This window comes from Diabrotica virgifera, chromosome 5 (assembly GCF_917563875.1).
Source record: "Diabrotica virgifera virgifera chromosome 5, PGI_DIABVI_V3a".
Taxonomy (NCBI): Eukaryota; Metazoa; Arthropoda; class Insecta; order Coleoptera; family Chrysomelidae; genus Diabrotica; species Diabrotica virgifera.
In genome coordinates, this window is record NC_065447.1 from 57,734,022 (window position 1) to 57,759,475 (window position 25,454).

Here is a 25,454-nt window from a genome sequence, read left to right on the forward strand (position 1 = left end):
ACCATCGAAAACATCTACTTTCATAATCGAATACAGGCAAAGATAAATGAAAAACTAACGTAGTTTATACCAGTACAAAGCGGAGTCATACAAGGTGACTCGTTAAGCCCACTGCTCTTTAATATAATAATGGACGAAATAATACAAGCAGTACGTAAAGGTCATGGTTACAGAATGGGGAACAAAGAAATCCAAATATTATGTTATACAGACGACGCCGCATTAATCGCCGAGACAGAAGACGATCTCCACAGATTAACACACATCTTCAATACAACAGCCAAGAAATACAATATGATAATATCAGCAGAAAAAACCAAATGTATGACATCTAAATACCCACTACGATGTAAAATCGAAATTGATGGGAAAATAATAAAGCAGGAAGCAAGGTTTAGATATCTGGGAATAGATATAACCAGTTACGGAGATGTTGAAGAGGAAGTACGACAACAAAGCTTAAAAGCAAGTAAAGCGGCGGAATCTCTTAATGACACAATCTGGAAGAACAAACACCTAGACAAGACACAAAAGCAAGAATTTATAAAGCAGCAATTAGACCTATATTGACATACACGGCAGAGACAAGACCTGACACATCTAAAACGAGACGACTACTAGAAACAACAGAGATGAAAATACTTCGACGAATATCAGGGAAAAGTCTGTTGAATAGGGAGAGAAGCGAAAACATAAGAAGATCATGCAATGTAGAATACATAAATGGATGGGTGACAAAACGGAAATAGGAGTGGAATGAGCACATTAGTAGAATGGCAGAGGATAGGATAGTACGAATAGCACGAGAAGAAGTATTGGCAGACCAAGAAATAGACGGTGCGATATCTTAAACAATTTGGGAAGCTAATATTGCAGAAGAAACATACTTAAAAGCCTACATACAAGAAAGAAGAAGAAGAAGAAGAAGAAGAAAAAGAAGAAGAAGAAGAAGCTATATGTATCTATTTCCAGATATCAAAACTTGCTTTCTGCTTTATTATTTTCCCATCAATTTCGATTTAGTTTTTTCTGTTGATATTATCATATTGTATTTCTTGGCTGTTGTATTGAAGATGTCTGTTAATCTTTGGAGATCTTTTTAACACAATTTCTATAGTAATCTTTTTTGAAAACGATCTCCAGAGTAGAAATCGAAACGTCCGTGGTTAATCACATATAAGTACCATGACAGGTCATAAGAAAATAGTTACAGAATCTTGCTTTTACGTTTATTGAATTTTGATATTGTAAATATGTTTATGTTTTAGGTAGTCTTTCCTTCGCTGCATTAGACTCCGTTCCTCCAAGTCTGGTAGACAACGCAGCTATAGTAGGAACGCTATCTCTGGTAGTTGCAGGTCTCTTCCTTCTTGATATGGGCGGCCCAAAGAAACGACCGCCTAGATCTCAACAACCCAAACAAAAGAAGAACGTTGTAGTTCCTCCAGGCAGTATTACAAAAGGAGTTATTGAGACAGAAAGATATAAGGACGCAGCGAAGACGGACCAGAAGGAAAGTACAAAACCTGAGGAGATACAATTTAAAAAGATAGAAAAGGGTGTGAAAACTGAAAAGGACAAAAATGAAAGTAATGGAATTACTGCTATTGAAATGCAAAATACAAATAGTTCTAATAAAGGTACACTATTTAGGTTAATTTATGTAACTTTATCTATTTAATAATAAGACGAATATGGTTCCTAATATAGCATTTGGTACCTACGCTGATGAAATTTAAGATCATCTTCTGTAGTATAATAGTAGTATGCCACACGAAAATTTTATTTATTATACTTTGGATTTTCATGAGGTGATGATAAGTTAAAAATTCAAAATAATTACTTTGATTCATCAAAAGAATCAGAATCAGAGACTAGGAAACTTGAACCCCCTACATACCATGCTATTAATATTATCGTTACTGAAAAATAGTTATTTTCAATGCCTGGAACGAAAAACAAGGACGATTCATCATGGACCGAAAAATGTCCAGCAAGGAGCATAAGCTGCGCAGTGAGGACAATATTTAAGTATTTATTACAGCAAGAAAGAAGCTGTTAGGACCCAAAAGAAGCTTGGCAGCAGACACTTAAATCTACTCGAACTGTCTTGATTTGACTCTTTACTGGGGAAGCTCTATACTGAGTAGAACTTTACGTAGGACCTATATATAACCAAATAAACATCTGGGAATCGACTGAGAACAGGGCAGCAGCTTATTAATTCGACATTACACAAACTCAGACACACATACACAAAATATATACAGTGTGGGCCAAAGAAAACCGCCCACCTCGATATTTGGCAGTATTTATTAGAATTTGAGGAAATGAAGAAACAGATTGATTTTTTGATCTAAGGGGGACACATTTTTACGGTACATACATCTGTCATTTTTCAACCCTCTCCCTTCCATATCGCCCATCCATTATTTTTAAATAGGGAATAGGGGTCGTGTGCTAGCTCATTTGAAAGGTTATTTAATTCTCTATTCAGTAATATTAACATTTACATAATTATTTATACAGGGTGTCCAAGAAAAATTATTTTGGATTAAATCAATTGACACAAAAATAAGAATGTATGTAATTTATTTAACTCAGAATACATTCTCCTGCTGACAGAAAACAGCAAAAAATGTTTATTTGATAAATAAGCATTGTTTTTTGCTTAAATTCAATATTCAATCTACCAAGAGGCAGATGGGTGGCAGCTTGAACACTGGAATTAAGCGAAAAGCAACGTTTATTTATCAAAAAACATTTTTTTCTGTTTTGTGACAGCAGTAGAATGTATTTTGAATTAAATAAATTACATACATTCTTCTTTTTGTGTCAATTAATTTAATTAAAAATTTTATTTCTTGGACATCCTGTATAAATAATTATGTTAATGTTCATATTACTGAATAGAAAATTGAATAACCTTTCAAATGAGCTAGCACAGGACCCCTATTCCTTATTTAAAAATAAGGGGTGGAAGAAGTGGAAGGGAGGGGGTTGACAAATGACAGATGCATGCTCCGTAAAAATGTGTCCCCCTTAGATCAAAAATCGACCTGTTTCGTCATTTCCTTAAAATCTAATAAATACTGCCAAATATCGAGGTGGACTCTTTTCTTTGGCCCCACCGTACCTATATATTATATAGAGGAGACCGGAGGGTTATATAATATATATTATATATTATATAGAGGGTTTGGACACTCTTTGGGTTTTATTTTTTGTTTCTTTATCTAAATATTTTAGCTATTTGGTTGTTAGGCTAATATTTAGAGCAGTTCTTAAGGTTTATTTATTTATAAAATTAACTTTACAGAACTCAGGATATTTTTTCAAAAAATTCCTGGAAATTAAAGGCACTGCATCTCTCCAAACTATTCCCGTGTGCTGAACTTTGGAAGGAACTTGGGGATGCTATGGCCAAGCAGCTATAAGCACAAACATATAGATTAAGTAACAGAAATCTCTATAATTCGTGTATCTTTTAAATGTAAAAGTAGAAAAATCAAAATCAAAATAAGTCACTGCAGACTGCAGACAGAATCGCGATAGTTCAGTGTTGAAATATAGCATGTCTTTAAATCTGGGACGTTTCTCTTATACTGCTTTCGGCAAGATGAAAAATTCAAGAAAGAGGTTTCTTCTTCCGTATGTTGAAAGATATTAGACGGAAGCAGTCGTCTGTAGAACTTTTCTTCAAATCCGTCTCTCAACTTACTTTCTACTTTTGCCACAAAATTCATCGCAAATTTACCTTTTTTTGACGGAACTTGTACAATTATTATGAAGTCGCCTTCAACAGCATCTTTGCCACTTTGAAGCCACTTACGGCTTTCTTTGTCCTCTTCCAACTCAAGAAAAATCCTTCATGATGACTTCTTCTAAGTCTTTATCGGAAGAATGTTCCTAGAAAACAGTCTTCTTTTTCTACAAATACTTTCTTCTTCAAAACCTTGGTTTTATTTGCCATCTTAATTCTCTCGATCTCTTTGCCTTTCGAATTATTCCTTTTCCGGTGTGTGTCAGTAAACAAGTCATCACCAACTTGTCCTTTTGCTTTCCAGGCTTTGCGAAATTTTAGATTGCTTACTTCAGCAAATTGTAAAGCAATGCTGTAGATCACCTTCAGAAAAGATTCGTTCAGTTGTTCTTTTAAATTCTTGTAGCATCTAGAATAAGGTAACGTATTGCGTTAATAATTTATAGATATATCAGAGATACAATGGACAATAACTTAGATCCATCATATCAAAAACTCTGTAAACCTACAATTTTACAGCTAAGGCCATAATATATATATATCTACTTTTGTCAGCTGGTCTCTCGCAGTGTTGCCAATACGTACAATCGATCGCGGAAGTTTAATTCACATTATGGCGTGAAATTTTCATCCTGTCCTTGTATCCCTATGCCAAAACCATCCCCGGCATCTCCTACACACATGCATACCATGCTCAATCTGCAAATTACCAGACAGTCGTACCTCAACTGACTGTTATACGGTGGGATTTGTTCTAAGACATGTGTGTGCTCTACTTTTCATAAGATGCACTGCAGAGGGGCAAAATGTTGCCTAAGCAATATCCCAGAGAGCTAATGAGCTCTGAAGGGCTCTCTTTTCTCGGTACGATCTCACTGCCGTGATTGACAGAATTTCGTCCTAACTCTGGGACCAAAATGGAGACGGAGTCAAAAAGTTTCACCCAGAATAGCGCATAGAAATGAGTGACTTCTGAGTCTACAAATAGAAATACAAGAGAATAGAAGAACGAAGAATATATAAATAGAAGAACTTACATTCCAACCGTAGGCACATTAAGGCAAATTCGGGAGAACTTATTTCGCTACTAGAAGGTTCGACTTATTTTTATTCTTGATATGAGAGTTCTGTCTATAAAAGGGCCAAAAAAAGGTCTATCAGTTGTTGGCAGAGAACTGATAGATAGTCTAAAGTCTAAGATTTATCTTTGCTTGTCGATTATATTAAAAATTTGTTATAATGCTTTAGGTTACCAAAGAATGAGGGAGGACTCTTTTAGAAGATTTGGAATATACGGTCAAGACGTCACTGATGAAGGAAGCACAGAAGCTGAAGACATGGAAATACCTCCACATGGTGGTGAGCATTCACCAGTTTGGAGTAACATAAGAAGAGGTATGTAATAATAAAAATACATCAAGATCATCTTTTTATCACTCTAAAATTTTCACATAAAAACTGACTCACACTAAAATACTAACTAAAATATATTTTCAAGCTGCACCAACGGTATTCCCGAGATGAAAGTATTTAGATAGATAAGAAATAAGGTATAAATATGAAATATCATCTTCCGTCTCCATCTGACTTTATCTATCCAATAGCCCTCTTTCAGATCTTTTTCCTGAATAGCGAGATCAATTATTTCTTCTATTCATGATTTATGTTCATTATATGTCCAAACTACTGAAATTATTTTTGGTCTTGAATTCGCTTATTTATTATCTCTGTGAGATTTCTAAAATAACTTATTTCTTTATTTATAATTCTCTGTATTTTTGAAACTTCAAATGATCATCTGAGATCATCCATACTCTTCCTGTATATATGAAGCTTTGTATTTGTGGGTGCAATATGAATTTGTGTATATAATTCTCTTAGACAAACCTGTGTGGGACCCTATTTCGACATAATAATGCAGAAGGTAGGCTACAGCAGCCCTATTTAAGGTCTTTGTCAACTTCAGATTGAGTTGAAAAATTCTTACCCAGTTATATTAACCTTTACAAGATAACCATAAATTGCCATGGTCAAATATTTGTAGAATCTGTAGTACTTAAATTTTGAATAAATTATGTCCTCAGAAATGTTTCCACTTAAATCTCCAAGAGATGTAGATCCATTTTGTAAATATCTATCAAAATCTTAATGAATTTTTTTATAGGAGAATATGGAAAATATGACATAGTAAATCCTAAATTCGTTTTAAGAAGATCCGATAGACGACAGCAACAAGAAGAAATTCGACCTCCTAGCAGCCCGGGTGATCCAGGATATGTACAATATACTGCACAACACTGGGGAGAAGGTGGCACCAAAACTCCCCGACCTAGTCCAACTGAACCAACTCAAGTTTAGTTATTTTTACAAAGACATTTGCATCTTTTTTATAAGTAATGTTAAGTCATTTATGCCATATACTTTGTATATTTTAATACAGCACCTCTATATATACAATAGATTATTGTTTAATACAATGTTAAAGAAAAAGTTGACTGTTCTTATTGTAAATTATAGGTACATAGATATAAACCTGTTCCAAAATATTTTCGATAGAAGTGCGAGCCAACGCATACATGTCAATGTGTGTATTCTAAAAGTTTCTTGGTTCAATTTCGGTGTGTAGTTTAGAATCTAGAATCTATCTTTGACTCTAAATTAACACATTGACGGTCAGACCTGCTATAGCCGTCATGTATACTGTGACGCACCTGCTACAGCCGTCCAATAATAATTATCTTTGTAGGACAGACCGGTTGAGGGTGGCACATTTTATACTATTACACCATTAAAAATACATGTTGGTGTCCCAGGAAACGTGTGTGCAATGTTGGTTGCCTGCAGTTTAGGTATCTACCGCCAATTAGAAGAGTCATTCTGTATGCGGATAATCAAGTGCGTTGGTTTGGTCACAGTATATAGTATGGAACCTCTATATACTTGGTCGAAAATACGTTAGCTGGTGTCCGTCAATGTGTTAAGCTCTATGCTACTCATTCCATTAATGCATAGGGCAGAGCAACAGAGCCTGAATCCTAGCATACCATTTATTAGGGTTATTATATGAACAGTATCTTCTTTTAGTACTTTCTTAATATCTACATTTGTTCTGCTTATATATTTATTTTGTAGTTTTGAAAGAGCCTGAATCCTAGCATACCATTTATTAGGTTTATTATATAAACAGTATCTTCTTTTAGTACTTTCTTAATATCTACAATTTGTTCTGCTTCTATATTCATTTTGTACAGTTTTGAATGGTTCCAGTATTATGGTTCTCATGATGTTATTTCTTTCCACTATTCGTAAGCCGATTCGTATTCATATTTTTTACTGTCGTTGTTTCTGCTGTGTACAATAATATTGATAAATATTGTGTTATATATGTTTATCGTAGTTTTCTTTAGAATTACACACAAATATTGAATAAGTCAGGTGACAAAACACATTCTTGTCTAATCCCTCTCACTGTTCTAAATTGCAGAACTTCTGATCTAGTCGTACTGCTGCTATATTGGACTGGTACAAATTTAAAAAAAAATCTTTGTCCAATGCTATTTGAATGTATTCATTTTTTTTTTCGAATCCTGAGAAAACTAATGAGTATTTTTGAAAAATTTAAAGGCAGAATAAAAGATTACGTTATTGCCGAGAGCCGAAAGTCCCTGAAAACTTATATAATGTTTATTTGAATAAGGGGTGAAAAACAAAGAAAATTTTTAATTTCAAAATATTTCATTCAAAAGAAACTTTTTGTTAGTTCTAAGGGACTTTCGGCCCTCGGCAATAATGTAATCTTTCATTCTGCGTTTAAATTTTTGAAAAATATTTATTAGTTTCCTAAGGATTCGAAAAAAAATGAATGCATTTAAATTGCATGGGACCAAGATTTTGCACCTACCCCCAGAATAAGTGTCACCAGGTGTATCGATCGGTGCATCCATCTCTATTAAAAAGGACCAAAGAGTTATTCAGATTATACAATCGAATGCCTTGTGGTAGTCAACAAAGCATAATATTATCATAATAATTGAGATTCTTTCGACTTTTCTATGAGCTATATCTACGATGCTAAGTCATAGGTTCAGGATTTCCTTACATGTACCTTTTTCCTTTACAAACCTCGCTTGTTGTTGTATTTGATATTGTAGGTAAGTATTTAATCTGTTTTTGATGATATGCAACAAGATTTTACAAAATGTACGTAGTTTTCAGATCTGGTAGTGGCTCCTTTTTTGTAGTAGAATATAAATTGAGATACACCAATCATATGGCAATTTTCCCAAATTACAAACTCCAGATAATAGACGGAGAGGCAGCGCTGAAAAATCTATTTGAATTTGCTAAAGCTAAATTTTTCAGTTGATTACTGTGATTGTGTAGAGAAACATACTGCGGTCGGTCAAGCGAAACGTAGAACAGGGGTTACTTAAGCGCTGATTTCCTCGAAAGCGGTGCCGACAAACTGCGACCGTAACACTGCGATGAATTACGTCATAAAAACTGTACAATGCAAAATAATAGCGGTGGTTTCCAAGGATGCGTTGGAAGCCACCGCTTGCTGAGTTTGCACATTCCATTTCCGCAGTGAAAAATCTTGAATTTTTCACCGTAATCTGACGTAATCCATCGCAGTGCTACGGACGCAGTTTGTCGGTGCCGCTTTCGAGGAAACCAGCGCTTAAGAGTTTATCAAAGTTGCTTTCCTACGAAGGTAATTAAATCCATTTACTAAGGCTGAAAATCAGTACACACACTCTAAATTGAATATAAATAAAAGTTATTATAGTCGGTCAGCTGCATGACGGGACAGAGCCGGCCGGTCGGCCCCAATGAATGTACAGGGTTATTCACTATATTTTGACCCCCTTGTAAACTGCTTTATTTACAGAATTAGAAAAAGATGTAAAATATAAAAGTTATTCGATTTTTTAATCATGATGTTTTGACATATATATTGTACTAGTGACGTCATCCATCTGGGCGTGATGACGTAATCAACTATTTTTTTAAATGAGAATAGTGGTCGTGTAATAGCTCATTTGAAAGGTTATTCAATTCTCCATGCAGTACTATAAACATTAAGATCATTATTTATACAGGGTGTCCAAAAAAAATTTTTGAATTATTAATTAAACAATTAATTTAATTAGAAAAAGTTTTTTGGACACCCTGTATAATTAATCATGTTAATGTTTTTATTACTGAATAGGGAACTCAATAACCTTTCAAATGAGCTAGCACTCGACACCTATTCCCATTTAAAAAATAGTCGGTTACGTCATCACGCCCAAATGGATGACGTCACTAGTACGATATATATGTCAAATAATCATAATTTAAAATCGAATAACTTTTGTATTTTACATTTTTTCTAATTCTATAAAAAAAGCAGTTTACAAGGGGTTCAAAATATAGTGAACAACCCTGTACATTCACTGGGGCTTACCGACCGGCTCTGTCCCGTTATACAGCTGACCGACTACAATAACTTTTATTTATATTTAATTTAGAATATGTGTACTGATTTTCAGCCTTAGTAAATGGATTTAATTACCTTCGTAGGAAAGCAACTTTGATACCCTCTCAGTAACCCCTGTTCTACGTTTCGCTTGACCGACCGCAGTATGTTTCTCTACACAATCACAGTAATGAACTGTGAAAAATCTAGCTTTAGTAAATTCAAAGAGATTTTTGCGCTGCCTCTTGGATTATAAGGTGGATATGTGTAATCCTTTGTTACTTAGTGTCTACAGCATTTTTCCTCTTATTGTGTTAATTCCTGGGGATTTATTTCTCTTTAGCGTCTTAATTGCATCTTCTACTTAAGAGAGCCTAGAAAAGGTTCTCTATGATATTCCAGGAGCAATAGAATTTCTGCTGGAGTATCGTTATTTTTATATAAATCGATACATCAGTTTCGCCACGTTTCCAATATTTTGTCAGATCGGTCTTTGTATTTCCTTCCTTTTCATTACAAACCACGTTTAAGGTTTAAACTCTGGTAAGGAGTTTGACCTATTGAAATAGACCTTTCGGTTCATTCTGACAGCAATGTTCTTCTATTTCTCTGCATATCTAGGAAATGTAATCAGCTTTGTCTTTGCGACATTGCCTTCTTATTTGTTTTGATAAAGCTCTGTATTCATCATTTGTTCCAAATCTAATTTTATGTTATTTTCTGCGTTGAATCACAGTAAAAGTATTATCAGTTATCCATGGCTTACTGTTTGTGGCAACTGGTGTCGTATAGTCTTTTGAAGTCTGTATTATTTTGTCTTTGATAGAGGTCCAAGTGTTTTCAGGACCACTATCTACTTGATATTATTCTGAAGCTATTTCTTTGTGGCATTTATGTAGTTTACTATTCTAACTGGGAAATAAGCCACAATTTAACTTAAAATAGTATATTGTGCAACAAGTGCAGAAAGGTACTAATTTCTCACGAGTTTGAAAAGTTGCGGTACGAGCGCAAGCGAGTGCCGCAATTCAAACGAGTGAGAAATTACCTTTCTGCACGTGTTTCACACTATACTTTTTCTACAAGCACAGTTTTTCCTAAAAATAAAAATCACAATTTCCAAACGACGATTAATTATAATAGGTACCTATGTGATAAATTTCAATCTGTATTTAATTAATACCTACTAATCAATTTAAATTCCTTATACAGTGGAACCCCGATAAGTCGGCCTCCGATAACCCGGAAGTCCGGCTAACCCGGATCGATTTTCATCAGATAAAATAAAAATGTTTTCACTTTGACTGAGTTTTTTTTACCAAGAAATAAACAATAATGTATACAACTGTACGTAATTTAGATGTACTGGACATAAGTATTTCATTTTTTTGGCAATTTTAATTAAGTTTATCTGTAAGAGTACCGTATTTTAATAATTTTTACCATATTCTCCGGCTAACCCAGATTTTCGATAACCCGGATCGGCCGCGGTCCCGATTAATCCGACTTATCGAGGTTCCACTGTACCTAAATAAATTGCACAGAAATCAGTTAAAAAATTAATGCACTGCCTTAATTTGTTTAAATTTAAACAATTATTACACATTATTGACATTATATTTATGCAGTCACGGATTTAAACAAAACCTACTTCATTCGACGTCTCTTGCACAGGTTGCTAAATCCTTATTGGTTATTTGATAATTATAAAATATTTAATAAGAATAAAATTGTAAAATAAAACAGTTGTAACATCCATAATTTAGTTTCTATGCTATAGTTAAATATAATAATTGTCTTATAGGTTATATATTTGTCTAAAGTTTAACCACGGATGTAAACAGAATATAACGTTACTCAGAATGCGGTAGTCCACGGATGTAAACAGAATATAACGTTACTCAGAATGAGGTAGTCAACTGTGCAGAAAAGAACTTTGCGGCACAGAAACGTCACTTTGCGGCACAGAAACGTCACTTTTCTGCACACGAATGTCAAATATCTTATACTGTGAGAAAATATCAAGTATGCTAACATAAAACCGTGCAGAAAAGTGCACTTTGAATAGTGGTTGTAGAAAAAATTATTTTATTGACGTTTCGACTTCCACCTCGGATGTCGTTATCCTGTCGTTATATCGTCGGCTTACTGCCAAAACCAACCAACTCCACTTTTCAAAGTTTTGAGAAATCCACCTTTAAAACTTTAATTTAAAATGAAAAATCGTCTGAATTTAAAAAATAATTTAAGAACTGAAAAATATGTTGCATTTATTATTCAAAAATATATTTCATTTTTTAAATTCAGACGATTTTTCATTTTAAATTATAGTTTAAAAGGTAGACTTCCCAAAATTTAAAAAGTGGAGTTAGTTGGTTTTGGCAGTAAGCCGACGATATGGCCTATTTCCCAGTTAAAATAGTACACTATCTACTTAAATGCCTTGCTTGTTCTTCATTTTCGTTTATCATTGCAGTAAACCAGTTTAACTGTTTTCCAATTTAAAATTATTAATTCTATTTATTATAAATAAAACAAAAAATATCTTGAATAACTTTATATAAACATCAATACAAAATATGAAATGATATACAGAGTGACCTTAAAAAATAACTTTTTTCCGAATAAAACTCTTAAGTTATTATAAATTACCAGGACGGCACCATTTGTTTTCTCATTAATGACTTAATTTTTTTACGTAATATTTTTTGGACAGTCTTGACTTTGGAGGCGCTCCATTCGAGATATAATTACTTACATCCTAAAGTTTCCATTGCTGTGGATTCGAACCAATATCTCTGTGCACTGCAATGAAGTATCATGGCACTACACCACTCAGGAAATAAATAAAATATATAATAATGCCCGTAGGAATAAAAAAAACGGTTACATAGTAGTACAAAATGGAAAAGTAAAAAATAGGTAGTTACCTATATTATGGTATAACCGAATAAAAAAACGGTTACATAGTAGTACAAAATGGAAAAGTAAAAAATAGGTAGTTACCTATATTATGGTATAACCGAATAAAAAAACGGTTACATAGTAGTACAAAATGGAAAAGTAAAAAATAGGTAGTTACCTATATTATGGTATAACCGTTGCATCTAGATATTTTATATGACAAAGAAAAATCAAATAGAAATAAATATGATAGTGGTTTTCTAATGTCATGTCTAAGCAATTAAATATTTTGTTGCAAATGAGAGAGTTAATTAAATGCCACGACGAGAAATTTTTAACCTATTAGTGTCCACTGTAACCATAATATGGTAACAAAGATCACTTGCAATAAATTGACTAATCTCTGTGTAGATTTCCTTAGTTCATGTTGACTGCAGTGCATTTTGTTCCATTCTCGTTGTGTCTTCTGAGAAATAAACTCAGTCCTTGTTTAATGCGCAAGTGAGACACCTATTAGTGTCCACTGTAACTATAATATGGTAACAAAGATCACTTGCAATAAATTGACTAATCTCTGTGTAGATTTCCTTAGTTCATGTTGACTGCAGTGCATTTTGTTCCATTTTCGTTTTGTCTTCTGAGAAATAAACTCAGTCCTTGTTTAATGCTCAAGTGAGACACCTATTAGTGTCCACTGTAACCATATGGTAACAAAGAGCACTTGCAATAAATTGACTATTCTCTGTGTAGATTTCCTTAGTTCATGTTGACTGCAGAGCATTCTGTTCCACTATCGTTGAGTGTCCCGAGAAATCAACTCAGTCCTTGTTTAATGCGCAAGTGAGACACCTATTAGTGTCCACTGTAACCATATGGTAACAAAGATCACTTGCAATAAATTGACTAATCTCTGTGTAGATTTCCTTAGTTCGTGTTGACTGCAGCGCATTTTGTTCCACTCTCGTTGTGTCTCCTGAGAAATTAACTCAGTCCTTGTTTAATACGCAAGTGAGACACCTATTAGTGTCCACTGTAACCATATGGTAACAAAGATCACTTGCAATAAATTGACTAATCTCCGTGTAGATTTCCTTAGTTTATGTTGACTGCAGTGCATTTTGTTCCACTCTCGTTGTGTCTCCTGAGAAATAAACTCAGTCATTGTTTAATGCGCAAGCCAGGTGCACTGTTATTAATATACACTAATACAGTAATAATATGAGTGGAAATTTTAGAAATTGCAAATCAGCAGTGGACGTTGGCAGAATAGTAATTATTTATATTTATTCTGTTTAATACGAAACACGACCATGTTTAATACCTACCAAAGTTTTAAAAAATGGTGCGAAGGCAAGAATTTAAGAATCGAAGAAAAGACTCCATTGGCATATTTCGTTCAAAGATATATGCAGTTGAAAGCTCCTGGAAGCCTCTGGGCAGAATATTCAATGATTAAATCCACCGTTTTTCTTTATCATGGCATTGATATTTCCAAGTTTTCAACTTTGATCGCGTATTTGAAGAGAAAAAATATTGGCTATAGGCCTAAGAAAGCGAGCATTTTTACACGGGAGCAATTTGAAAAATTTCTGATGGAAGCACCGGATGAAGAATTTCTAGTTCACAAGGTAATATAAGCTAGTTTAGGTAAAAGAAATACTCTAATGAAGATTTTTTCATAATTTGTAGGTCGCAATGATATTGGGAATATCTGGTGCCTGTAGAAGAGAAGAATGATATAATATTACTATGCATGACATCCAACAAACCGATGGTTTAATGATTGTAAAAGTACCCAATACAAAAACGAACATCCAGCGTACTTTTACAGTCGTTAATAAACCAGACGATAAAATTCCATATTTAGAAATTCTGCAAAATAATTTAACAAATTGTACCATAAGTTTCAATATTAATAAATAATTCGTTAGTTTTCTTTATTCTTTCAAAAAATAAATTAAAATTAAGAGATTTTTTAACTCGTCGGTAAGTGAATTACTTACCGTCGAGTTGGAGTACTTACCGTCGAGTTGGATTACTTACCGTCGAGTTGCTAGTAAATGTCACCTACTGACGTAAAATCTGTCACGGTAAACAGTCAAAAATGATCAATCGTGCAAAAAATGATATTGCATGGGTAATATGTCGAAAATTTGTTGGTTTTCTCAGTTGAATTTTCATATAGAAGTAGCGCAATATTACTTATGAACGTACAAAACACCATGAAAATCATCAGGTCCACAGACTTCTATCGGGACTGTTAAATAATTACCTCCGATACGACAGATATGATCATTTCATTGACAAAATACTTGATGGGAAAAGAAGAAGACATCAGATGATTCTGAGGTCTATAATGAACTATCAACATTCAACATGATAGCGAGTCGCTAAATAACCTGGAAACGACAAGAAAAGGAAATAAACGGAAACTATGTAAATTTTTACATTGGAGTCAATAAAGAAAAGAGAGCAAAACCAGAAGTTTCTAAAATAATCAACAAAAGACAAACATTTAAAAATATTAAAAATCATCTGCCGTCAACAAAAGAATAATCCCTAATCACAGTGGAACTGAAACTACAATGATAAGATCTGGTAAAAGTGGGGTTCAACTGATGACTCCACTGGAGACATAATGGAAAATAATTGTTGAAAAATTAGGTAAAGTAATAAGCACTTATGGAGGTCGAGGAGGTTCTTACTGGGTACTTTATAAGAAGAGGTTAGAAGGAGTTAGAAACATTCAGTAAAAACACCAGATGGATATTATAAACATAAAGAAATCCACAAATACACGTGGAGACAAAGAATGAAAGGTTCACAACGGGACAGCAATCACAAACAATAGTAATTAATGTCATTAGGAAAAGAGGAGAAGTTTGTGGATCGAACGATTACTTACTTAAACCTGTAGCCCACATAAAGTACACATGTAAAATAAAAAGAGTAACTGTCTAAATTAACAAAGAATAATGGAAGCGTTCAAGGAAACTGATCCTGAAGCACGAAAAAGAGGTCTTAAAATAAGCGAAATAAAAACGAAGTACTTACATGACCGTCAAAGAACACCTGAGAATAAAAATAATATCGCAATAGACAACTATACCCAGGGCCGTAACTACGATGTTGGTCATCTGGGGGCCCTCTACCGGAGAGTTTGGGGGGTTTGCCCCCAGCAGAAGGGGGATTCCGGAAAAATGTTTGACATTTAACCCCTTGAAAACGCATTTTAATGCATTTCATGACTGAAATTTCTTGTACCTTCATATTGCTATTTTAGACCAACACAAAAAAATTTGAAATCACCTTATTTTAAACTAAATAATTTTGCAAGTACCATCAATATAACATCTTTTATGTTGTCATAAAAAAAGATACTATAATATTAATTACATTGTTCGGCTACAATGTTCTTACATCTGTTGGAAAATCTGAAACAAAAATGTTATATGGTATGGGCGATTAAATACTCCCCTGAGGCATCCCTTCCTGGACTTGTTGTAGCTTAGCCCGGGCCCCCTCTTCCAATGACATTTTAGGTTTTATTTTGCGGAAATAACTAATTTCCTAAGTGATAATTTAAATTTTCATGTTAAGGTCCGTTCCAATTACATTTTAGTCAAAAATACTAATTTTCCCAGCGAAAAATTAAAACTTTATGTTGAGGTCAAAGGTGCCCCTGTAAGATCTTTTTAAAATTGTGTCAGTTGAAAATATTTCGTTGGGGTCGGCTTTTAAAATACATATTTTTATGTTCTTCGTTAAAATGTATGCACGGCCAAAGAAAAGGGGGCCCCTGCGGGGCTTTCCTTGGCTGGGGGCCTCGGGGCACTGCCCCAATGGTAGTTACGGCCCTGACTATACCATCGAACGTGTGGATGACTTCACATATCTGACCACAGAAAGAAGACCTGTTAGTAACAGATGGATGTGAAACCTAGGTAATGAAAAAAAATATGAAGCCCAACTTAAGATATTCGAGAGAAAGATACTGAAAAAGGTATACAGCCCGGTGCAAGAGGAGGATGGTACATAGAGAAGAAGGAGAAACTACTAAATTAATGAAGTAATTAAATAAAGGGCACGGATATTGCAAGATTTGTGAAAAGTCAAAGATTGTCATCGCTGGGACGTGTCCAGAGACATGAAGATACAAAAACAACAAAGAAAATATTACAGTGGAAACCAATAGGAAGACGAAAAAAAGGAAGGTCCATAAAAAGATGGTTGGATGACGTGGAAGACGACCTGAAAACCAATAATATAAGACACGCAAAGATCCATCCAGAATTATGATGCCAAAAGAAGAAGAACTGTCTAGATTCAACAATATGTAACGTAGAAAGTTTTTTTTATTTGCAACACAATAAAATTGAAATTACCATCGCTAAAATTTTTACAAAAATGAACCATTACCAAATATTTACCTATTGAAGAACTAATAAACTAACTGTAGTTGTTTGTCACAAAATTATAGGGTTCAGACATGTCTCAGTGACTAATAACTGTTGTCCATAGTTGCCATCAGTGTAAAAATAATTGTAGCCCATCAAAAGCAAATAATTGCTCATAAACAAACAATTTTTAATTTATCTCTTTGATTTAATTTGTAATACACACTCCGTTTAAGAATAGGAGATATACCAATTTAATTTATATGGAATCGTATTACCATGAGGAACACACTAAACTATCATGACGTGACTTCGTTTACTTTATTGACTTGTTTAACCTCTAATGTTAATACATAAATATCTTAACTAGGCAAAAATAATTAAAACACCATATACGGAATCAGTAAACACTTTGAAAGTGCTTGCTTACTGGAGACACGTTGCATTGTTATTTTCATGGTTAAATGAGGTAGATAAAATTAAAATTACTACAAACGTAAGAAATGTTTTTTGTTAAAGTATATGCAGATTATTTGATCATAAATTACGAATTGTAATTAGTTATGTCAAAGCTTTTAATGCTGGTTAAAGGAATTTTGTCAATAAAGAAGGAAAGTATTAGATACGCTCATCTTCATCATATTATTAATTACACAGACACTGATAGCTTTTTAGGTCACGTTGAAGCCTGAAGTAGTAATTAAACAAATCCTTTAAAGACTGTCGATTATTTTAAAGATTTTAAATAATAAATAAAAACAACCACAAGGTGAATGGATTCACTGTACTAACTACTGGGGAATAACACTCCTAAATACCACCTACAAAGTCCTTGCAAACATCCAGCTAGAAAGAACCGAAACATACACAGAAGAAATCGTTGGGGATTATCAATGCGAATTTAGACCAGGCCGCTCTATTATTGACCAGATTTTCACAATGAAACAGATAATGGAAAATGCTGAGAGTTTGATCGTGAGATGTTCATAGATTTTAAACAAGCATTTGATAGAGTATGCAGGGCTATACTGTGGACAACGATGCAGGAACTTGGCTTGCCAAAAAAACTAGTCAGTTTGATACGAATGTTTATGGAACGGTTACGATATAAGGTGAGAGTTGGACAAAAATACTCGGAGACATTCGAAATAAACAACGAACTAAAACAGGGAGATACACTTTCACCACAACTCTTTAACTTAGCTCTGGAACACATAATCAGCAGTGCAAGAATCGAAAAACCGACTACAGTATTTCATCGAGAAGGACCAAACTTACTACTGGCATTTGCAGACGATATGAGCCGCAATAACCAAAACAGAGACAGAATCGGTCAGAACATCACCATCGATGACTTTAACTTTGAGCGCGTTAGAGAATTTAAGTATATTGGAACAACAATAACTAAAGACAATAACGGATAAAAAATAAACAATAGGATACAAGCCGGCAACAGATGTCTTTATGCCCTTCAAAACCTTATAAAATCGAAACAACTCATAAGATGTACAACGATACATGTATATAAAACAATCATACGACCAGGGCCTCGATTTTTGACCCTTCGCTTCGTTATCGAATGTATTCGCTACGTATACTAAACAGATAAGAAGCGAATACGTTCGATAACGAAGCGAAGGGTCAAAAATCGAGGCCCAGTTCTCATGTATGGAAGCGAAACGTGAACGAAAACAAAGGAAAACGAAGAGAGCAGGCGCGGATACAGGGGGGTCAATGGGTCCATGGACTCCCTATTGTTTTTAGTCTATAAATATTTTTTTATTATTATTTTTTCTGTCAACTCTAAACTTAAGGCCATCAGTAGAACACTAAATTATACGACAACCGCTTCCAAAGAATTGAAAGAAGCCATAAAATCTAATAGAACACCCTCCTCTGAAAAATAAACTGCAGGCGCATTTGTTTGGGTACCGATGGAACCATAAACAACTGAAATATTTTTCTCAGTTTAAAGAATATCAAAAATAATATTTTAAAATGCAAATACATTACACAGGGTATAAACCTTGTCTCATGAAAAGTCGCGTTTCAAATTTGCGATACAATAAAGATATAAAAATTTGAATTTTACTAGATAATCCAGGCGTACCTACCCATTGATGGTAGAAAGGTTTATCTGTACACTTTTACACCTACAGTTGGTAAAGAGCGACCAGTGAGATTAATAGTCGTGAATTATTGTCTTTCAATCGATGTCTATCAATCCTTTTGATACCGTAGGTATCTGGGATTATATAGTGTATTTTATCCTTAGAGTTTAGAGTAAGTGTGAGTCTTATGGCTAAATCTGGACAATATAATATTTGAGGTAAATCTGGCTCCCCCTATGATGAATTTCTAAATCCACGCCTGTAAGAGAGACTACGTGTTTAGGAAAGAAAAATCCTAAGGAAGATCTTTGGATCTGTGTTTAATGAAGTAGCGGGACAATATACAATAAAAACTAACAAAGAACTGGAAGAACTTTACCCAGAGGGCAACATCATAAAAGAAATTAAGTTCAGAAGACTCCAATGGACAGAACACCTCAGAAGACATTCTGACCAAAGAACAGTAAGTGGGCGCTCACAACGAAGCGCCGACTCTCGCTCCATAGTATCGCTCGTACCATACTATCGATCGCCAGGTAAATTAAATGCATTATTTTAAATAAGAGCATAAAGAGTACGATACTATGCTCTAGGCAAAGATACGATGCGATGATCTCCATTATGAACGTACCCTAAGGCTGGTATGGGAGGAAGTCCCAACTGGAAGAAGACAACGCGGACGCCCTCGACTCCGGTGGCGAGATAATATAGCAGGACACCTGAAAGCTATGGGCGTGGAGAATTGGATAGAGGTTGCTCAAAACAGAGAAGAGTGGAAGCATGTTGTCGAGTCGGCTAAAACCCACGAAGGGTTGGAACACCACGGAGTAAGTAAGTAAACAACGTGATAAATTATTACACTAACCGGTGGAGACCGATACTACGTGTTCAACGGTGAAGAATTAATATTATATTAACACATTGCGTGCCACGCTTTAATCGGGATAGTACTCTCAGGGGCCATTGATATCCACGGCCATGAAAGTTCCTCATACGTGTATATCAAAAATGAGCGACGTGGCCCCTGGCAAAATATCTGTCTCTCATATATGAGCGACGTGGCACACAATGTGTGTTAAGTTTGGAATAAAACTAAAAGATATCTATAAATCAGCTCAAAGAGTCAGAATCAGCTTTATTTTTCACAAAAGATATCTATAAATCAGAAAATATGCTGATAATCTGTCAAAAAATATAACCGCAGATAAAGAAAACTACTTTTATTTCCACCGTCTAAAATCGGTGACCGGTGTGAATGGTATTAATATATTTCTATGACTTTTCTATAGATTGAGCAGTCTGTAGAGCTAAGTGACGCCGCCTTCGTTGTGTCTGTGTCTTATATTAAGTAAGTATCTCTTGTTGGTGCAAGAGAGAGAGGGAGACCGTGAGGAGTTTTAATTCGCTAAAGAGAGACAGAGAACTACCGCAAGATATCTTGTTGTCAGCACGCGCGGCTGGTATGCTCAGTTTATGTTAATATACGTCCATAGGTAGCAATGATGTGCGCAAATGTCAAGCAGATACAAATCGCGCATCGTTCAAGAAAGAGTTTGTCCAGTGAAGTTATCTACAACCCAACGGATCGTATTAGCGGAAATCCGAAAAAATTGCGACATAGGAGTTTAGATTTGAGCTGTTGAAGCCAATATGATTCCTTCCGCAGCGCTTGGGACGATATAGTATGTATACAAATAGCGGTGATGGCAGAGCGGTAGGAGACAAGCAGGGAAAAGATAGAGGGTGAAGGTCACCCTTCAGGCGGAGCAAGATAATGGTTAGTTGTTCTCCAAACAAGAAAAAACATGCAAGAATACTAGCTTAAAATAAAACCCACTTAAACCAGAGAGCCGTCATATAATTTGAAAAGGTAAAAAAATATATGTCGCACACCTAGTTCAGTTGTGCCACAACTGCAAAAAATTCGAATTTTGGGTTAAGGCTGTAAAATATTGCCTATATAATGGCCCATCTAATGCAATACAGCCTGAACTAAAATATTGTTTTGGATAAGTATAAAGTAAGTTACTTCGGTATTCAACTGTAGGGTTTTTGGAGGTTTTGAAAATGCAATATGGCCATAACTGGTAGATGTGGCGATAATATACACTGCCACAATACAACCGATGTAATTCAATACGTTCAATACGGCCACAACTGCAAAAATCAAGAGAGATGTGGCGATAATTTACACTGCCACAATACAACCGATATAATTCAATACGGCCAGAACTGCAAAAATCAATTGATTTTTTCATTATATTGCCGCCGTATCTCCTAGGTATCGTTTTATAAATGACTTTTTTCACAATGCAATATCGCCATAACTATCAAAATAATAATTACGTTTTATTTTTAATAAATTGTAATAAGATCCAGCCAATAAGTGTATAATTTGCTACCTAAATTGTAATTTTGAAGCCAGTCATTCTCAAAATAAATTATTTACAGGGCATAACGCGTTTACTAGAGAACGTTCTGCTCATTTCTCGAGAATATTGTGTTTTGCACTTGTGGCACTATTGAACTAGGTGTGCGATGTAGTTGCGCATACTTATTGAAGAGACATGTAAGGAATAAATAGAAGTTCACTTGATTGACCAAGAGCAATATATGTGCTGGAGCTGTGAGCAAAATTATTAAGGGAAAATAATATTGCAACACACACATAAGGATATACAAAACGGTTATTAGGACAACACTGTTATAAGATGCCGGAACATGGATTATGAATAAAACAGTTCAATAATAATGGGAAGTAAGGATGCTTGGTAAAATGGTAAGTGAAGAGTGAACGGAGAAGACGAACTAATGAGGAAGTGTACTAACTATACCACAACCCTCATGTATCAAGAGTAGCTAAAAAACGTAGACTAGAATGGCTCGGTCACGAAAAAAGAAGGAAGGATTGCAGACAGGATGTAGTCATGAAGCGGATAAAAGAGTAAAAAAGAAGAATATAAGAGAATGGAAAAATAAGAGAATGTACATGAAATTCAGCAAGAAATACACATATACAACATGAAAGATAAAAATCCTGCATACGATTATAAAATGAAACATAAACATGCTGCATAATTACGGAATGTGCATATGGAAATAAAAAGGTCTAGAAGAATAAACAAAGAATTCAGATAGCAACTGGAGACCGAGAGAAAATTATATTTATGCTATTATTACAAAAGGCCATTTGATAGTTTGGACAGATGAATATTTTGGACAATTTGGACGAGAAAAAAAAACGAAACAGGCATTTGAATGAAAATTTATAGAAAATATAATAGGTCAAAAATTAAATGAATAAATATAATATGAAAAAGCTCAGAAGAGAAATAAAAATGTGTATATATAACCACATAACTATTCTATTCTAGCTTTAATTTTTAAAGTAGAAAATTTTGTAAAATATTAAGTATCTGCATGTACTTTAAAATAATTTTCCGATAAAACCTTTTACTTTAAAATAATCGTAACTAAATTTGAGATCGACTTTAATATTTTTTAAGACACTCTGCATTCACAACAGTCTTATAAAGTGATTATTTATCAACAATATTATCCAAAAATGCTTGATTTTCCTTGATCAACTTTTCGAGTCGTTCCTTGGTGGCAGAAGTAACGTGTTCCTTGAGTTTTTCCTTGGCAGTGACGATGCCGCATTTGTATCCGGTAACGTTGTGAAAAACTCTGATTTGCTTGTCGCCGGCAGTAAGCAGGAATTTTCCAGTTGAGTCGAACATGATGGCAGTAATGTTACCTGAAACAGAAGATCAATGTATTTCTTTATATAACTATCAAAATTAAGTGCAGAAGAGTTTCTACCACCGTCTGAAAATTGAAACATATCAACTACTTGAGACAAGCTCTACAGAAAGAGTCATAAGGCACTAAGGTGGCAGCTCCACCATATGACCCAGGCAAAATAAGGACAAATGTTTAGATACACAAGATCAATTAACATTAGAAACCTGGAATTTGTCCAACCCTTTTAATGTCAATAATGAAGTCCGTTAAGGCTGTAATATATCTCTTTCTATGTCTTTCTCTGTCTTTCTTCAACTTCTATAGGGAGTACTTCTTATATATTGAGAAAAGCACTTAACAAATGGAACTGCAGTATCTCTACCGAAAGCAAGACAATCTCAAACCTTAGATATACAGACGACACAACTACAATAACTATATCAGAAGAAGAAATGCAAAATCTTTTACAGCTAGTGGAAACCAAAAGCAGTAAATGAGCTTTTTAATTTCGAATCTTTATTTGAAGAGTTTTAGTTATTAGTATTCCTAGAAATGCAAGATCGTGACGTTTCCATTCTTAGTATAAGTGAAACTCACTAAAAGGGACAAGACACTTTCGAAGCATTTACTGAAATATCATCTTCTTCTTCTTCTTAAGTCAGGCGAGACTCGTTAGTCTCTGGCACTTGGTCATAAGACCTTTGTACCAAACCCTGTTCTTCTCCTTAAACTTTAATAAGTCCTGTGGCCTCAACGAAGGCCAACAGTTTTCTTATTGGTAGTTTTAGGATCTTTTCTGGTCCAAACCTCATTTGACCAGTGAAGTCCTGCCTTACATCACCTAGCCTAGCACACTGCAATGGCATAGTATGTGTATGGCAGTCTCTTTTTCTATTTCGCACTTTCTGCACCATAGTTCATTTACCTTACCTAGTTTGTATAGGTGGTTTCTTAAAAGGCAATGTGCAGTCACCATTTCAGTGACCGTTTTGATCTCTCGTTTATTGAGGTTCATCAAACTGTTCGAGAGTTTTTTATCAATATTCTTGATTATTTTTTTAGTCTGGATTTGCTCTTGAGTGGTTCTCCATTTATTTTGATGATTCTGTATCAGCCATTTCTGAACCTTGTTTTTCATAGCATCTTTAGTGATGCCACAGAAAGGTTCTGGGCCTTTAAAAGTTTCTCTCGAGCCTTGTTTCGCTAACATATCTGCTCGTTCGTTCCCATACACCCCTTCATGACCCGGCACCCTATTAAAGACACTTGCTTGTCTCTTGCCAGTTTATTGAGGAGATCTTTGGAGTTTCTCACCAGTTTTGATTTGGTGAGAGGGTTCTTTACAGCCAGAATAGCCGATTGGCTAGCTGTGTAAATGTTGATTCTCTTAGCTTTAGGGTCTTCATCAATGCAGGCCACCAAAGCAAAATGCATGTTTGTCCTGATCCAGTACCATGGGCAGTTTTAGATCCATCAGTGAACCATATTAAGTCCCCATTAATATTTGGGACTTTCTGTTCTCTAGATGGTATAATTGTGTTAATCTTCTCAGTGAAGATTAGTTCTGGTGTCATCATATCTGAGTTCATCATAAAGATGGATTCCTCAAGTATAGTCCCAGTAATGTTTGTGTGGCTATTCAATACATAATTCTTACCGAAATATCATATTCTCTATCTCTAGCAATGAAAATGAAAGTAAGCAATAAGAGTGGCTTCGCAATTTGCTTTATTTAAGACTCCAAAACTGTGTATGTGAATATGATGCAATTAATGATAGAATCATTCATCTTATACTTCTGGGCTCAACTTACATCTTACACATCATACAAGTATATGCTCCAACATCAATAGCAGACGACATAGTTGTCGCCGTAATAAGAAGATAAGGATGCTAAAATTTGTAGGACCCATCTTGATCTCCACAAAAGATGGCCGTTGTTCCTTTACGTTTAGGTGAAAGAAACGAGCAGGGCGATAGTTTAATTAAGTTCTACGGCCAAAGAAAATTGTCTATCATTCAGTCTCCCAATTTTGTTTTAAAATTTGCTTCATCATCATCCAGCTTTCTGCATCCAAAGGTGAACATAGGAAAGACAAAACTGGAATTTCTTCCAGTTTTGTCGGTTTTGGACTTCCTGCAATCAATTCCCAGCAATCGTTTTGACGTCGTCTGTCCATTGTTTAGGTTGTCCACCTCTACTTCTTCTATCTGCTCGTGGTCTCCACAGGTGAAGTCCACGAGCAGACTACGAAAATTTGCTTATGTGTAACCAATAAATCACTATCTAGCCAATTAATTTCTCTCTCTCTCTCTCTCTCTCTCTCTCTCTCTCTCTCTCTCTCTCTCTCTCTCTCTCTCTCTCTCTCTTATACGGCACTACAGCCCAAATTGAGCCTTGGCCTCCTTTATTTTTTGACTCCACCCTTGCTTGTCTGTGGCTGTTTTTCTCCATACACGGACTCCTAAAAGGGCTTGTGCGTCGCTGTTTACTGTGTCTTCCCCAAAGATCTTATACACATAGATTTGGCCAACTCCGAAAAATAGCGTAACGCGGAGCAGTTTGGGTCGGTGGTCTATCTATCTCTCTCTACTGGCGCTTAGCTTTCTCTCTCTAGCATATGATGGCTGCCGCCTCTGTGTAACTCGTTCCATTACTCCCACCTCTTGGTAGATACGCTCACATTCGCACGACAGACAAAGACAGCTAGACCACCGTACTTGATATCGACGTTAAACCCCGATGCATTGTTTAGCATATCCCTAGCCAGATCTATTCTTGACATATATCTGGTCTTTCCAGAGCTTTCTTGGCTTTCCAACCAGTCTCTTTCCCTGCATTCTAGCATTCAGTGCTCTTTTTGGTAGCCTATCCTCTCCCATTCTTATCACATGTCCGGCCCATTGCAATCTTTGTATTCTAACGAAGTCTGACAGGGGTGTTTCCTCATAAAGTTGATAAAGCTCGTTGTTGTATCGACTTCTGAAGATTCTGTTTCCCTCACAGGTCCTAGTATTCTCCTCAGTACTTTCCTTTCGAATGTGTCGAGTTTTTTTTTTATGTTTCTTTCATG

General features: G+C 35.0%; 2 protein-coding genes across 5 annotated transcripts in view; one reads left to right on the forward strand and one right to left on the reverse strand.

The window, feature by feature from the left end:
* LOC114330486 (uncharacterized) overlaps positions 1 to 8,665 on the forward strand; it is a 64,469-nt gene extending 55,804 nt beyond the window's left edge. For both annotated transcript variants that reach the window (XM_050652548.1, XM_050652547.1), the window contains exons 5-7: positions 1,269 to 1,640; positions 5,012 to 5,158; positions 5,928 to 8,665. In XM_050652548.1, the coding sequence (XP_050508505.1) occupies positions 1,269 to 1,640; positions 5,012 to 5,158; positions 5,928 to 6,121 (713 nt within the window). In that variant the 3' untranslated portion in view covers positions 6,122 to 8,665. The remainder of the gene's footprint in view (positions 1 to 1,268; positions 1,641 to 5,011; positions 5,159 to 5,927) is intronic.
* A 3,101-nt stretch (positions 8,666 to 11,766) lies between these two features.
* The window catches only part of LOC114330483 (transducin beta-like protein 2), a 517,566-nt gene continuing 503,878 nt past the window's right edge, over positions 11,767 to 25,454 (reverse strand). Inside the window, exons 7-8 of one of the 3 annotated variants that reach the window (XR_007698451.1) lie at positions 13,146 to 22,393; positions 11,767 to 12,638 (exon numbers count right to left, since the gene is read on the reverse strand). Coding sequence is in view for 1 of the 3 variants with exons in the window: in XM_050652545.1 (XP_050508502.1) it covers positions 22,176 to 22,393 (218 nt within the window). In the remaining 2 variants the exon portion in view is untranslated. Of the gene's footprint in view, positions 22,394 to 25,454 lie in introns of all 3 variants that reach the window. The other 2 variants (XR_007698450.1, XM_050652545.1) reach the window with 2 other exon arrangements.